This window comes from Rhizomucor pusillus (genome assembly GCF_041956525.1).
Source record: "Rhizomucor pusillus strain CBS 183.67 unplaced genomic scaffold VTP01scaffold_3, whole genome shotgun sequence".
In the NCBI taxonomy this organism is placed as follows: Eukaryota; Fungi; Mucoromycota; class Mucoromycetes; order Mucorales; family Lichtheimiaceae; genus Rhizomucor; species Rhizomucor pusillus.
In genome coordinates, this window is record NW_027192145.1 from 921,264 (window position 1) to 933,527 (window position 12,264).

Below are 12,264 nucleotides of genomic sequence, written 5' to 3' on the forward strand. Positions count from 1 at the left end.
ACATGTGCTCCTTGTTTCCGCTGTGTATGACCTCTCTTGATCTGCAATCTCAAACATTTTCAACCGAGTGATGAGACTAATCTCATTCATCACAAAGGAATAAGACTCTGCCAAAGTGTGCACTCCTGCACTAGCGTTTTAAAAATAAGTATTTCCTTAGCGATCGATTTTACATCTCTTCCATGTTTGCACACGGAAAAATAGCCTTCTTTACGCCATTTGAACACATTATTCATGTTTGTCACTGCGTGTCAACTATCCAAAACATTGTGACAGTTGTGACAGAGTACGAAATTGCTCACTGGACTAAGGTGCGTAAGCGCCAGTAATTGTCTTCGCTGCAGTTCACTTTGCAAGAAAGGAACCAATTTACTCTTCCAAACAAATATTCTATCATATCTACTCAATGAAGTATTTTTAGAGTTTTAATTCGGGGAGGTTACTTGTAGTTTTGGCAAAGAAGTAATGATGAGAGAAGAACTGGACATTCGTGTTAAGATATGACGAGTGACAACATGTTTCAGCACCCACTGCGGATCACAAAGTTTTGTCAGGCTGCCACGTGCGGAGAAGAGTCAAGAATAAGTGTTTCCAATCACTGGAAAGACACAAAACCTTTTCACAGAGCAAGGCGTCACGGGCCATTCTTCGTTTCAAATGTAAATAATATAAAGGCGTAAGGAGAAAAGCATTGGCGGGTCGGATAACCATTCCGTTATGTAGATTTAATAGACCTTTTCAAAGTAACCCTTGTAGTTTCAATGAATCGCGTGATGCTGATAACTGCGATATGTAACTCTGTCTTATATTTGATAGCGTAACAAGGTTACTGGATTTGTATCTATCTGGATTCATATTCATTTTTTCTACTGAATATTGGCGGCTTCGCATTTTTGGTTTTCGCCATGTGGATGAATACAAAGCGGATGTTCAAAGATTCCAAGACGTCCCGATCCCAAACCGTGCTACTAGTTTAGCACTTGAGTATTATAGCGTGGAGTTTTGATTTGGCCTCGTCTTGTACATTTTTGACACTGCGAATAAGGCACTTCGGGCAGACTTGTGATGTGAGATATTCATCAACTTTAAATATGAACGTCGATGCCTGCGAATATCTTTAGTCTCATCAGCTTAATATTTGGCTCCGATGTTTGCATTACCTTTTTTTGGTGCGGGTATCTCTTCAGCTGAGGAACCAGATATTTAGTGAGTGCGGTGATTTTCCCTTCCATCGCTCCATTGAAACACCCGTTGCCAAAAGCAACAGTAATGGTCCTTGCCTTCTCTGTTGGGGCGTCCCAGCAGGGCTTTTCGGCGTGCTACACTTGATGGCGAGGTATGATATTGGTAGACGGTGGAGATGTTTCACGGCCTTCATTGAATTTGGCACGTCCACCAAGCAATCGCTTAGCAATCTCTGTATGACCTTCTGCTTGTTTATATATGACTTGAGCTTCAGCTTGTTGTATCTATCATGCAAGCGGATTAGGCGAAATCACGTACCTGAAATTTTTGGTCATACAAATCACATATCTTTTGATGATGCTTCATCCGATACTCGATAGACTCGATAGCTTCTGTAAACACGCCGTCTTTGCGGAAGGAATAGCGTCAATCAGTTTCTTCGTGTCCAAGGACTCCTGCAAATATTGATCTCTCTTGTCCGTAGCACGATAAAATCCGCTGAGGTGGTAATACTCTTTAGCCGTGGTAATGCTCTTTAGCCAAGGTATGTCGAATTCTGTGCAGTTCGTCCACAGCACCGTCCAGAGAGTTTAGGAGGTCTGTGACCCCAGGTGTCGACTGACAATACAACAATCATTGGATCATCAATGGCAATTTCATCATCAGCAGGATCTTGTGGCTGATACTCTTTCTCTGGTTTCTTGAAGACAAGGCCCAAATCATAGCCGTCAGTGATAATTTGATTCCTGTATTGATACAGATAAACCTGAGCCGAGTGCGTTATTTACTAATACATAGATTAAGCTTACCAGAAAAGACTCTTGTCAGTCTCTAAGCTTTCAACTGTTTTGTAGCCTATCTTTGCCATGTTAAAGACACGAAAATACTCTTGGCCGGCGGTTTCTTGAGTCACTGCGCCATTTTTGTTGATTGTGAATCCACTGTCCAGAAGCATCCGCTGTAATTCTGTCACAACCCCTATATCTAAATGATCATAGTAGTTTTGGCAATGATTGATCTGTTCTTCTGGAGCGTATATATATGTTTGTGCGAACCCCGGTGTCTGTCCATTTTCTGGAAGCATAGGACCGATACGATGCGATACTCTTCCTGAAATTCTGAAACTGCAGGCGCCATGGATAGCATTGGCAACGGTTTCATCCAGCGTGACACCGAGGGACGAAAATGCAAAGTCATTGTTGTAAGCACCGACGTTTTGACGGAACTCGCGCGCAGCAGCGTTGTTTTCTTTCCAACGCTGCTGAAGAGGTTCAATTGGTGGCTGTGGTAGTGGAAGGTCGATGTTTCCATTTTTGCAACAAAGGTTAAAACGCTGGATCCTGCCTTGATCCTGATACTCTCTCGAATAACCACATTTTGGCATCACAAAAAGGGCAATTCCCTCTTGTCTGAGGCAATGTATGTCTGTGCTCGACAACATCTCTACCGGAAACCATATGCTCAGCGAAGTTTGGTTGTCGAGCGATACGCATGAAATCATTCGAAATAACCTACATAGCAACAGCGCCTGCTATGTTTACAATTTCCATTTCATCGTAGTTTCGACGACGAGAGCTATCAATCAATTCGATGATATCAATATCATGAGGTAAATATTTCCAAACTAATGAAGACTACATTATCAGAAAAGTATTCAATGATGGGCTAAACCTTGTTTGTTGCTCATTTTGTTCTCGCTCTGTCGATCTATTGAAACGTGGGTTGTGCGGACACAAACGACTCGAGCGTCTCAAATGGTCTGTTCGACCACAACTGTTGCAAGAACGTTGCGGGGTAATATGTGGATGCTCTTGCATGAAGTCCATTGTTGTTCTGAAAGAAAGACTCAACAAAACGCAGATGTGAAAACAGTAAAAAAGCTTCCCAACTGCATATAACCTTCCTCGCTTGTAAAAGAGTGTATCACCTTTTATGCTTGATGAAAGCGATATTTCTCACGACCCACAGGCAGCCGATGGTAGTTGCGAGGGTGTTTTGAGGCCATACTCAATTTGCGAATTAGCTGGCAGAAAAATAGAAGAGTTTGGTGGTCAAAGAAAGAGAAGCAAGCGCTTCAGCACCAATCTTCCGATTTGGTCCGCGTAACATGAAATACCCGACGTTGGATTTCAGCGTGAGAATATGCTTCAATCCCTAATCCCAGAACGTCCCAGAACACACGATTTTGACAGGCTCCACGTGCGAAAAAAGGCTCAAGGTACCAAAAATGCATTTACAAAGCAGGAAACCAAGGTTATTTTTTTGTTTTTAAACTGTATGGTACAAACGCAGGGGAAATTGTAGTTGGAAAGACAAACTGGTCCCTACAACTTTTCAGTACAAATCTAGTTGGCCTTTTCAAAGTATTCCTTGGACTTTTGAACATCAGGCTTGATAGTGGCGCTTCCTTTTTGCCAGTTAGCCGGGCATACTTCGCCATATTTGTCAGTGAATTGGAAAGCTTCGACGAGACGGAGAACCTCATCGACGCTGCGGCCAACGGGGAGGTCGTTGATGGTGATTTGGCGGACAATGCCGTTGGGGTCAATGATGAAGAGACCTATGAAATTCAATTGAAAGTCCGATTAGTTTCTATCATTCGGGTATAATTTTTTTTCAGACTCACCGCGAAGGGCAACACCGGCATCTTCGATCAAGACACCGTAATCACGGGCAACCTTCTTGGTCTTATCAGCAACGATGGGGATGTTCATTTCACCGAGACCACCTTGCTTGCGGGGAGTGTTAATCCAGGCAAGGTGAGAGAATTCTATCGCAACCAGTTAGCATATCACAGAACGCGCAAAAACGCGACAATAAACATACCAGAGTCAGTGGAGGCAGCAATGACAGCGGTGTTCAAGGCCTCGAATTCCTTGACACGGTCAGAGAAGGCAAGGATTTCAGTGGGGCAAACGAAGCTGTCATGTTACGATCAAATATTAGTCTCTTGTGTCGCGCCGCATTTGAAATTATATTATACATACGTGAAGTCCATAGGGTACCAGAAGAAGACGACGTACTTGCCCTTGTAGTCGGAAAGGGAGACGTCCTTGAACTCGCCGTTGACGACAGCGGGAAGGGTGAATTCGGGAGCGGGCTTCTGAACTTGAGCGACTAGAAGAGAAGCAGAATGTGGGCATCCAAGGCCGAAAATACCGAAGAACGTGCCTGCAAGGGCGACTTACCCATTTTTTAGGAAAGCGTTAAAGGATGGAGAAGAGGCGTGGACCGGCGGCCCTTGCTTCTTTTATAGCGAACATCAACGCGACTCCGACCAAGTCCTTGGTTTGACTGGGCCTGCTTAGTCAATCCACCATTCCAGTTTTTGATTGGATGTCAGATTGCTTTTCGGTTCGAATTGCTTCTTTGCCCTGCCTCTGCCTGTCAAATCAGGTTTCTAAGCATTGCTGCCCCTTCTCGCAGTTTAGCATGATGCTATGCACCTGCTGCTTCCTTTTTCTTGTGGCTATTCCTTTTACGTACACTGCTACAGCTTTAGCTCAGCTGTTTCCTCATATTCATTCATAAAATAGAATATCAGGCGATTGGGTACAAGCTATTATCGATTTACATCACTTTGCATCGGAGTCACAAGTGCTTACAAAGAATCTAGTCAATGTATCAGATCCAATGGTTATGATAGATTTGTATTGAGATAGTCTACAAAGAGATCGCCAAGACGGTTGGTATCTAAAGTGGTTCGCATCTTATTGATGGATACAAACTGCTTTCGAAGGCGACGCAGCTCTGATAACGTGATCGTCCGCACGGGGTTGATTACTTTGGCTGTGGCATTCGGGACTGCCATTGGCAACCCTCCAGGACCGAATTCCTTTTGTCCTTCAATAACTGCATTGATTATCTCAAGCGTCACTCTATCCAATTCGTACACGTAATTCGTATCAGATACCGGTTTCTGCCCAATCGTTCTTATCAGTAACAGAAAAAATCAATGAATCCGATCTGCGTTGATGCTTACAGAGATAGTCGACATATTTGGCGGTGGAGGTTTGCGCAGGATAACAGCATCCCAAATCTTATCCCCCGGTATACTTTCGTCGTCGTAAATTACAGTGAACAATGGAGAATCCCAACGATTGCGTGCTTCCGGCTCCTCATACCGAGTCACGAGTTCCTCAAACCTAAATTACCATACCTGTCAGATATTCCCTGCGTAACATTCGATCATGTAGGTCACTGTATCTCTTTGTTTTCCAAAAACATACACCGTGTCCTCATAGCCTTCTTGACCTCGATTCTTGTTGAATTCTCTTGCCACATCGATAGGAGTACCGGCTTGCACCTCCGTGAGATTTCAGCAAAATCGTTCTAAAAGCAATACATATAGCATGTAACGTACTTACCACGCAGTGTGGTGTACTGATTGCCCGCGCAACGCAGTAGAGCTGATATCGAAAACCTTTGATGTAATTCATACCGTCTGCAATCACAATATCCTCGCGAGAAAGTAAACGCTCCACTGCAGACAGCATTGCTCCTCGTGCCTTCTTTTCTTCTCTGGCTTCTGTTTCACGTTCATACTTGAGTTAACATTTCAGTCTGCGCTGCGGAGCATTATCTCTTTCCCACTTGCTACCTTTGTATGCGCTCTTGCTGACATTGAGTGATTCGTCGTTCACAACATGTATCTTCATGGATCGATTTTCAGCCTGCAGCCGGTTCCGCAGGTATTCTGCAATCTCTGTGGCCCGTTTCGATTTGCCGCTGGAGGGATATCCTGTCAACACAATGAGAGGCATGGCGGCGGGAAAAGGTTGGTTTCGCGCTGGCAGGGAAAAAGCTTGAAGTCCTTTCTTTTTTTATTCAGCCACGCGTGCGGAGCGGCTAAGTCGTTCATGCGCGACAATATCCCCAAATTCTGAATTGCTTCGATTACTCTCTCTCAAAAGAGTACTATATCCACATAGGCAGCAGCAGCTGTTTGATATCAGATTTACCTTGAAGGCAGATCGCTCAAGTGCGAATGTATGCATTGTGGGTATAAGTGTTCGGGATTAGCATCAAGACACGATTTGCATCCCAGACATTGAACGTTAGTAGCTATGACGTTAAAGAGCCTGCCGGTGAGCTTTGTAAAGTGGTAAAGAATATCAATGACACTATTATTACTGAGATCTTCACCAGTGCCATTTGGGACCTGGAAATGCGCTCTCAAGGATAGCTCAGCAGATAGTTTGACCCATTTATTTAAGCTCTTGATACCGTCTTGAAACTAAATACAATACAGTCTAAAGCGAAATGCATTAACCGGTCATACCAACATTGTTACAGATAGCAAAGCATGCTTATGTCTTGCGGCAGACTTTCGAAGCTTCCACTATGTCGCATTGATATTTCTCGATTCCTGGAGTAGTTTTCTTGAGGCGCTTCTCTTACATCCGGTTACTTATAATTATTAAGGATTTGCAAGAAAGAGAAAGCATAATCTCACAGGTTCTGTACGACCCAAAAAATTTCATAGCCCGGCGAGGATAAGACAACAGTGCTTTTGGCCACCCCCCTTCTCGCTCTCTCCATCCTTGTTTGAATCAACCTTTTTGTACTCACAAAACAGAGATCTTTGACCATAATCGAACGACAACTTCCTTTGGCGACTAACATTCGCTGCATTTAGCCATAAAGGTAAAAACCTCGCTCTAGATTAACGCGTACGCAAGAATCTCCCGTCGAGTACTTATTGCCAAAGGACACGAAGCTCAAGCCCGTTTTCTCTAGACCCCTTCTCTCTACACAACATGTCAGTTTACAATCATCGGCCAATGGTGCCCGCTCCGCAAAGCCGCATCATTGAGATGCTCGACGCAATCCGTGCTGAATTTGATCAACTTACCCGAGATGTATACGTAAACAAATCACAGCGAGACGATATCGAACACAAAAGTATGTTTCCATTTGAGAACTGTCGTTGACGCAATAGTCATAACCGTAGCTGTTGCACAGTGAGCACTCAACTGCAAGAAATGCATCACTTTCAACAAAATCTTCTCGAGTTTGAACGGCAACAGCAAGCAATGAAGAAATCGTGGGTACCACTGTTTTGGGTGTGCATTATCTATGGTTGAAGATATTGTTGACACAAATCTGGTAGATATGAAGAGGAGATTGCGCGACTTCGCGCACAGTTAGAGCAAGCTCAGGCGCGTACCGGTGGTCATCCGGCAATGCCACCTAGCAGCGGGCCCTCCTCGGTCCATCCACAGGCACCACCTTCACACCAACCTCCTCAACAGCAACAACCCAACCATCCGCCTCCACCCAGCATCGGTCCTGGCTCGAACTATTTCGGTGGAATTATGAATACACATGGCAACGGATCCAATCAAGGACCGTCTGGCCTTATGGCTCCACCTCAAATGGGTGATCATCCTCCACCGCCGCCGCCACAGCATCCTATGTATCCGCCATCATCCCAGGCGCCTCCCGGTCCTCCTCCAGGCGGAGCACCCGGATACGTGAATGGCACCAACAATCAACCTAGTTACGGATATCCTCCTCGCGGCCCTGCTCCAGGTACACCTACTTCAACGCATCCCGGTCCGATACCCAACGACGCAGCTGGAATGCCTAAACGCAAGTCTGGATCATCCACGACCAGTACTTCCGTGCCACCAGGCCCTCCGCCGCCGCCTCCAGCTGCTGCTGGCACCATGGTGCCTGCAGGAAGACCAAAGTCACAGTTAGGCATGAGCGTCCCACCGGGTGCTCTCGCTGATGTGGATCCAGACAGCGTACCAGCAAACATGAAGGTGGAAGGCCGAGACTGGTTTGCGCTCTTCAACCCAAAGACACCGCGTTATCTCAAAGTTGACCTGCTGCATACGTTGGAACATCGGAGTGTTGTCTGCTGTGTCAAATTTAGCGCTGATGGACGGTGGCTCGCCGCTGGATGCAACCGGGCAACATATATCTACGATGTCGCCACTGCAGACCTTTTGTGGTAAGTCCAAACTGAAATTGTACAAGTTCTAAATACATACAGTGATTGAATTTTCTGTCGCAATTTCTTTATATAGCGTCCTGCAAGATGATAGTGTGCAAAAAGAGGGTGATCTGTATATCCGTTCAGTTTGCTTCAGTCCTGACGGCAAATATCTAGCAACTGGAGCAGAAGATAAGCAAATCAGGGTTTGTAGAACGGATTCTTGCAAATTAAGGGTTGATCGTGCGACTAATCACCGTTGTATATTTTCCGAATCTTATTTACAGATTTGGGATATTCGAGAACGCCGTATTCGCAATGTGTTTACTGGACACGAACAAGATATTTATTCACTCGATTTTAGCCGTGATGGACGCATCATTGTTTCCGGTTCTGGAGATCGTACCGTACGTATATGGAGTATGCCTGATAAGAAGGTGATGCATGTGATTCCCATCCAAGATCTTGAACCAAAAGATTCTGGCGTGACGAGCGTTGCCATTTCACCAGATGGCAGATTAGTTGCAGCAGGAAGTCTTGATAAAATGGTTCGTGTCTGGGACATCCAAACCGCACAGCCACTTGAACGTTTGGAAGGTCACAGGGATAGTGTGTACTCTGTAGCATTCATGCCCGACGGCAGAACATTGATTAGCGGCAGTCTTGACAAGACAATCAAAATGTGGCAGCTCGGTACCAACGAAAGAGGCTATGGCATGGATAGAGATCGATCTAAGGGTCCTTGCAAAATGACATTTACTGGTCACAAGGTGAGCGTTTACGCCCCTAGATCGTTCATGTGCTGCTGCTGATGGACTAACGATGTTGTAGGACTTTGTTTTGTCGGTGGCATGCACGCCAGACGGTCATTGGATCGTGTCTGGTTCAAAAGATCGCGGTGTCCAGTTCTGGGATCCGCGAACCGGTCAGACTCAATTTATGCTTCAGGGACACAAAAATTCAGGTATACACAATACTTCCTATAATGTCACAAAACAGCAAAATTAAAATAATGTCTTCCTTCCCCTCTAGTCATCTCTGTCGCTGTCAGCCCATCAGGGCAACCAGTTTTTGCGACAGGCTCTGGTGACAGTCGTGCAAGGATTTGGAGCTACGAGCCGCTCGGTAAGGAACCAAATATGGCATATCAAAAACAAGTGAGACTCTAACGTGTGTGCTCACGTGTTTCGGCAGCATAAAGAACGCATTCCTGAATTGTTCATATATCTGCATACACTGCTTGTCTATAAGCGAGTTTTCCTGTTACTATCTTCCCCCTTTCTTTTCTTTTTTTCCTCGTTTGACATGGATGACAAATCAGAAAAGATGAAAAACAAAATGGACATTATGACTATATAATATTTTACTGTGTGATGGAGTGATAGGATTCTTTACTTTTTTCAATGTCTTGCGACAAATGGGAAGGTTCTTGATCAATGTACAGAAAGACAGAGTAACATCCAAGCAGCCCAACCATCTAAACAGGCATGTGAAAGAAAAGATAAGCTGTCAATGCAAGCTCCAGTTTGAAACCAGGCACCATCCCGCATTGTACCTGCACGAATTTAAGCATCCAAAGAGCCAACCCCCATGCATAAATTGTTTCTCCAAAAGCGCGGGCCAATATCGGCGAGCATGCATCAAATCCATCGCACTGATAGCGGGATTCAAGGTGATCCAACAGATCCGGTGCTGCGCGTTGCCATGAATCAGCCAGCTGAGCATGGATGTATCCTTGCTTATCAAACACGAGTATATACGTAGTTCGTCCCAGTTGCGCGCCGACCATGAATAAGAGTGGAATGACATACTGCAAGGCACCGAAAGAAATGGATCATGATAACAAGAATGCTATGAATACAAACATATATCATATTGCAAGTTTTTAGTATTTACCCAATGCGTCGCCGCTCCCTGAGGCCGCGCTGCGAGTATGACGATAAGAACAATATATAATACGATGGCGGTAATGTGCGTCCAGTCAAATCGAAAACCGACCGAAGGTATCATTGTCACTCCCTTTTGGCTGCCGTATAAAGAGCATGAATGGTGTGCGCAGTATCGAATAGAGTATAATATTATCGAAGTTACAACAAACTAACAACAGTCAGACAAGCAGGCAAGGTATACTTGAGGACCGCAAGGGCTTACAAAGAGAAACAAAAGGATGGCGGCAATAGTCCATGTTTTCCGGCGCTCAAGCGCTGGTCTTAGGGGCAGCAAAGATTGCTTTTCTTGCTGTTGTTCGTGTGCCGACATGTTGCAAAGAAGGAAAAGAAAAAGAAGGGATTAAAGCAACACACAAGGATATGCTATTATTTTATTCTTGGATCGCCTGTGGCAAATGCTGCATAGCCAAGGGTGATCGGACCAGATGAAAATGTACATAAACACCTATTTTATCAGTCTGCCCTACTGTGCCTTTTTCCAGTTTGCCCATTCTTGCAAGGTGGCGTCATCAATGTAATCATATCTCCAAATGAATCCATCCTCGCCTGCGCAGATTACTTGACTAGTGTACTGATCAGTGGTATGCTCTCTATTACTGTTGTTGTCACAGTGACCAACATACCGACAATCCCGGGTAAAAGTGCAGCAACGGACGGACTTGGTGGAACGTCGGTGTGACAGTTCAGACACCATTTTCCCAGTTTGTAAATTGTAGACATATACACTGCCCGAACTAGTTCCAACACAAAAGAAAGACTCATCCAGGCTAACGAAAAAGGCGTGTTCATATATACATTATAATACCAAGCTTGCAGTATTTGATTTTACCTGACATCGAATCGAGAGAAGTTCTCTCCAGTTCGTATCCGGAAAGAACGGATAGTCTGGGGAGAAGCGCAATCAGTAACCATTTTTTCAGTATGTCATATATTTATTGGTGATAATCATACCGTTTCTGTTTCAGCATCCCAATATTCCATGCGACCGTTTACTGATTTTGATAAAACTTTACCATTTGCGAACCTGATACAATCTAAACATCACAGTTAGCGCAAATAATCATTGAGATATATTTTGAGTACAATTCCTCTTACCAATATAGTTTTCGCCATGCATCTTTTTGAATAATCGAGAATGTTTCTTCTCTACTGTAAAGGGTTCATCCAACCCCTTCGCAGCATTAAGGGCAGGAATTTTCCATTCTCGAAGCTCTCCACGGGAGTTACCCGAGATGAATTTTTCCCCATCAGGGTGAAAGCACTATTTAGCATATTCGGTCAGACTTGGCATGGGTAAAGGGGGCCAGGAGGAAAAGCGGCCACATCACTCAAACTTACGGTCACAGTTGCATCAGCCTCGAAAATAACTAGGCATTTCCGTGCGTCGACATCCCACAATCGGATAGTACCATCTCTTGATGTAGAGAGAATATAGTTATCGCTGAAGGGATGTGTCTGTAAATCATTGATGGACTCTAAGAATCAACAGGATCCAAACTTTAGATGTTCATGTATTCATAGATATATACAATCGTATATCTTACTTGTGTGCCCGGCGAGAATATCGATTTCCTGAGAATTTGCCAAGCTGACAATGTGAATAAGACCATCGGCGCCGGCAGCAGCGAGCCAAGCATCATTTTCTCTGTACAGCCAGCAAAATGTATGTAAATCCTTTCTAGTCTTGTCCTGATCGTCTGGCGTCGATAAATCAAAATTGGACATGATATCCAAGTGATCTCCACAATGTTCATTGTCGTATATGTTCATCTGATAGCATACTCGTTGCTTAGACGACGACTGTGGCATATACGTGCTTATACGTTTAATGTGGGTTTACCTGGCAACCGCCCACTGTTGCCAAAACGTTACTGGTGTCTGTTTGATCGCGCTGCACTGATCCTCGTTTGTCAAAAGTTTTGTTTACGTCGAGACCGACAGGTGCCGAGAAGTTCTTGTTGTTGAAAAAGAAGGCGACTTGGTTGACGTCTGTGCCGTGATTCTCTTTTATAATTCGACGAAGACGCATGTTGGCAAACACTCGTTCCTGTCGCTGTTCCTTCGTCAAGTTCTCTTGCTCTTTCTGTTCAACAGCGACCTTCTTGTTGGCCGATTGTCCCTCAGTCGAGGACAAATCTGATGCATCGGACAATCTTCTTTTTGTGCTGACCATGGTTGAAGGCTAAG

General features: G+C 44.6%; 7 protein-coding genes across 7 annotated transcripts; 2 read left to right on the plus strand and 5 right to left on the minus strand.

The window, feature by feature from the left end:
• Positions 1–973: 973 nt before the first annotated feature.
• On the minus strand, positions 974–2,569 carry VTP01DRAFT_6564 (uncharacterized protein; the record flags this gene model as incomplete). The annotated part of the gene is made up of 6 exons (XM_069385479.1): positions 974–1,105; positions 1,161–1,187; positions 1,247–1,429; positions 1,504–1,592; positions 1,759–1,931; positions 1,995–2,569. The coding sequence occupies 6 exons, from the start codon at positions 2,567–2,569 to the stop codon at positions 974–976; spliced, it is 1,179 nt and encodes a 392-aa protein (XP_069242937.1).
• Positions 2,570–2,642: 73 nt separating this feature from the next.
• VTP01DRAFT_6565 (uncharacterized protein) lies at positions 2,643–3,489 on the plus strand (the record flags this gene model as incomplete). The annotated part of the gene is made up of 2 exons (XM_069385480.1): positions 2,643–2,794; positions 3,378–3,489. The coding sequence occupies 2 exons, from the start codon at positions 2,643–2,645 to the stop codon at positions 3,487–3,489; spliced, it is 264 nt and encodes an 87-aa protein (XP_069242938.1).
• Positions 3,490–3,530: 41 nt separating this feature from the next.
• VTP01DRAFT_6566 (uncharacterized protein) lies at positions 3,531–4,377 on the minus strand (the record flags this gene model as incomplete). Its single annotated transcript, XM_069385481.1, has 5 exons — positions 3,531–3,745; positions 3,812–3,955; positions 4,012–4,106; positions 4,173–4,302; positions 4,374–4,377. The coding sequence occupies 5 exons, from the start codon at positions 4,375–4,377 to the stop codon at positions 3,531–3,533; spliced, it is 588 nt and encodes a 195-aa protein (XP_069242939.1).
• A 445-nt stretch (positions 4,378–4,822) lies between these two features.
• VTP01DRAFT_6567 (uncharacterized protein) lies at positions 4,823–5,948 on the minus strand (the record flags this gene model as incomplete). Its single annotated transcript, XM_069385482.1, has 5 exons — positions 4,823–5,104; positions 5,168–5,330; positions 5,415–5,491; positions 5,553–5,713; positions 5,786–5,948. 5 exons carry the CDS (start codon positions 5,946–5,948, stop codon positions 4,823–4,825), a joined length of 846 nt encoding a protein of 281 aa, XP_069242940.1.
• Positions 5,949–6,944: 996 nt separating this feature from the next.
• VTP01DRAFT_6568 (uncharacterized protein) lies at positions 6,945–9,297 on the plus strand (the record flags this gene model as incomplete). Its single annotated transcript, XM_069385483.1, has 7 exons — positions 6,945–7,089; positions 7,150–7,231; positions 7,298–8,146; positions 8,223–8,334; positions 8,416–8,898; positions 8,960–9,092; positions 9,161–9,297. The coding sequence occupies 7 exons, from the start codon at positions 6,945–6,947 to the stop codon at positions 9,295–9,297; spliced, it is 1,941 nt and encodes a 646-aa protein (XP_069242941.1).
• Positions 9,298–9,491: 194 nt separating this feature from the next.
• VTP01DRAFT_6569 (uncharacterized protein) lies at positions 9,492–10,387 on the minus strand (the record flags this gene model as incomplete). The annotated part of the gene is made up of 4 exons (XM_069385484.1): positions 9,492–9,605; positions 9,684–9,938; positions 10,025–10,225; positions 10,280–10,387. 4 exons carry the CDS (start codon positions 10,385–10,387, stop codon positions 9,492–9,494), a joined length of 678 nt encoding a protein of 225 aa, XP_069242942.1.
• A 153-nt stretch (positions 10,388–10,540) lies between these two features.
• Positions 10,541–12,250, minus strand: VTP01DRAFT_6570 (uncharacterized protein; the record flags this gene model as incomplete). The annotated part of the gene is made up of 8 exons (XM_069385486.1): positions 10,541–10,640; positions 10,701–10,844; positions 10,907–10,962; positions 11,029–11,111; positions 11,173–11,338; positions 11,416–11,552; positions 11,622–11,847; positions 11,918–12,250. 8 exons carry the CDS (start codon positions 12,248–12,250, stop codon positions 10,541–10,543), a joined length of 1,245 nt encoding a protein of 414 aa, XP_069242943.1.
• Positions 12,251–12,264: the final 14 nt, after the last annotated feature.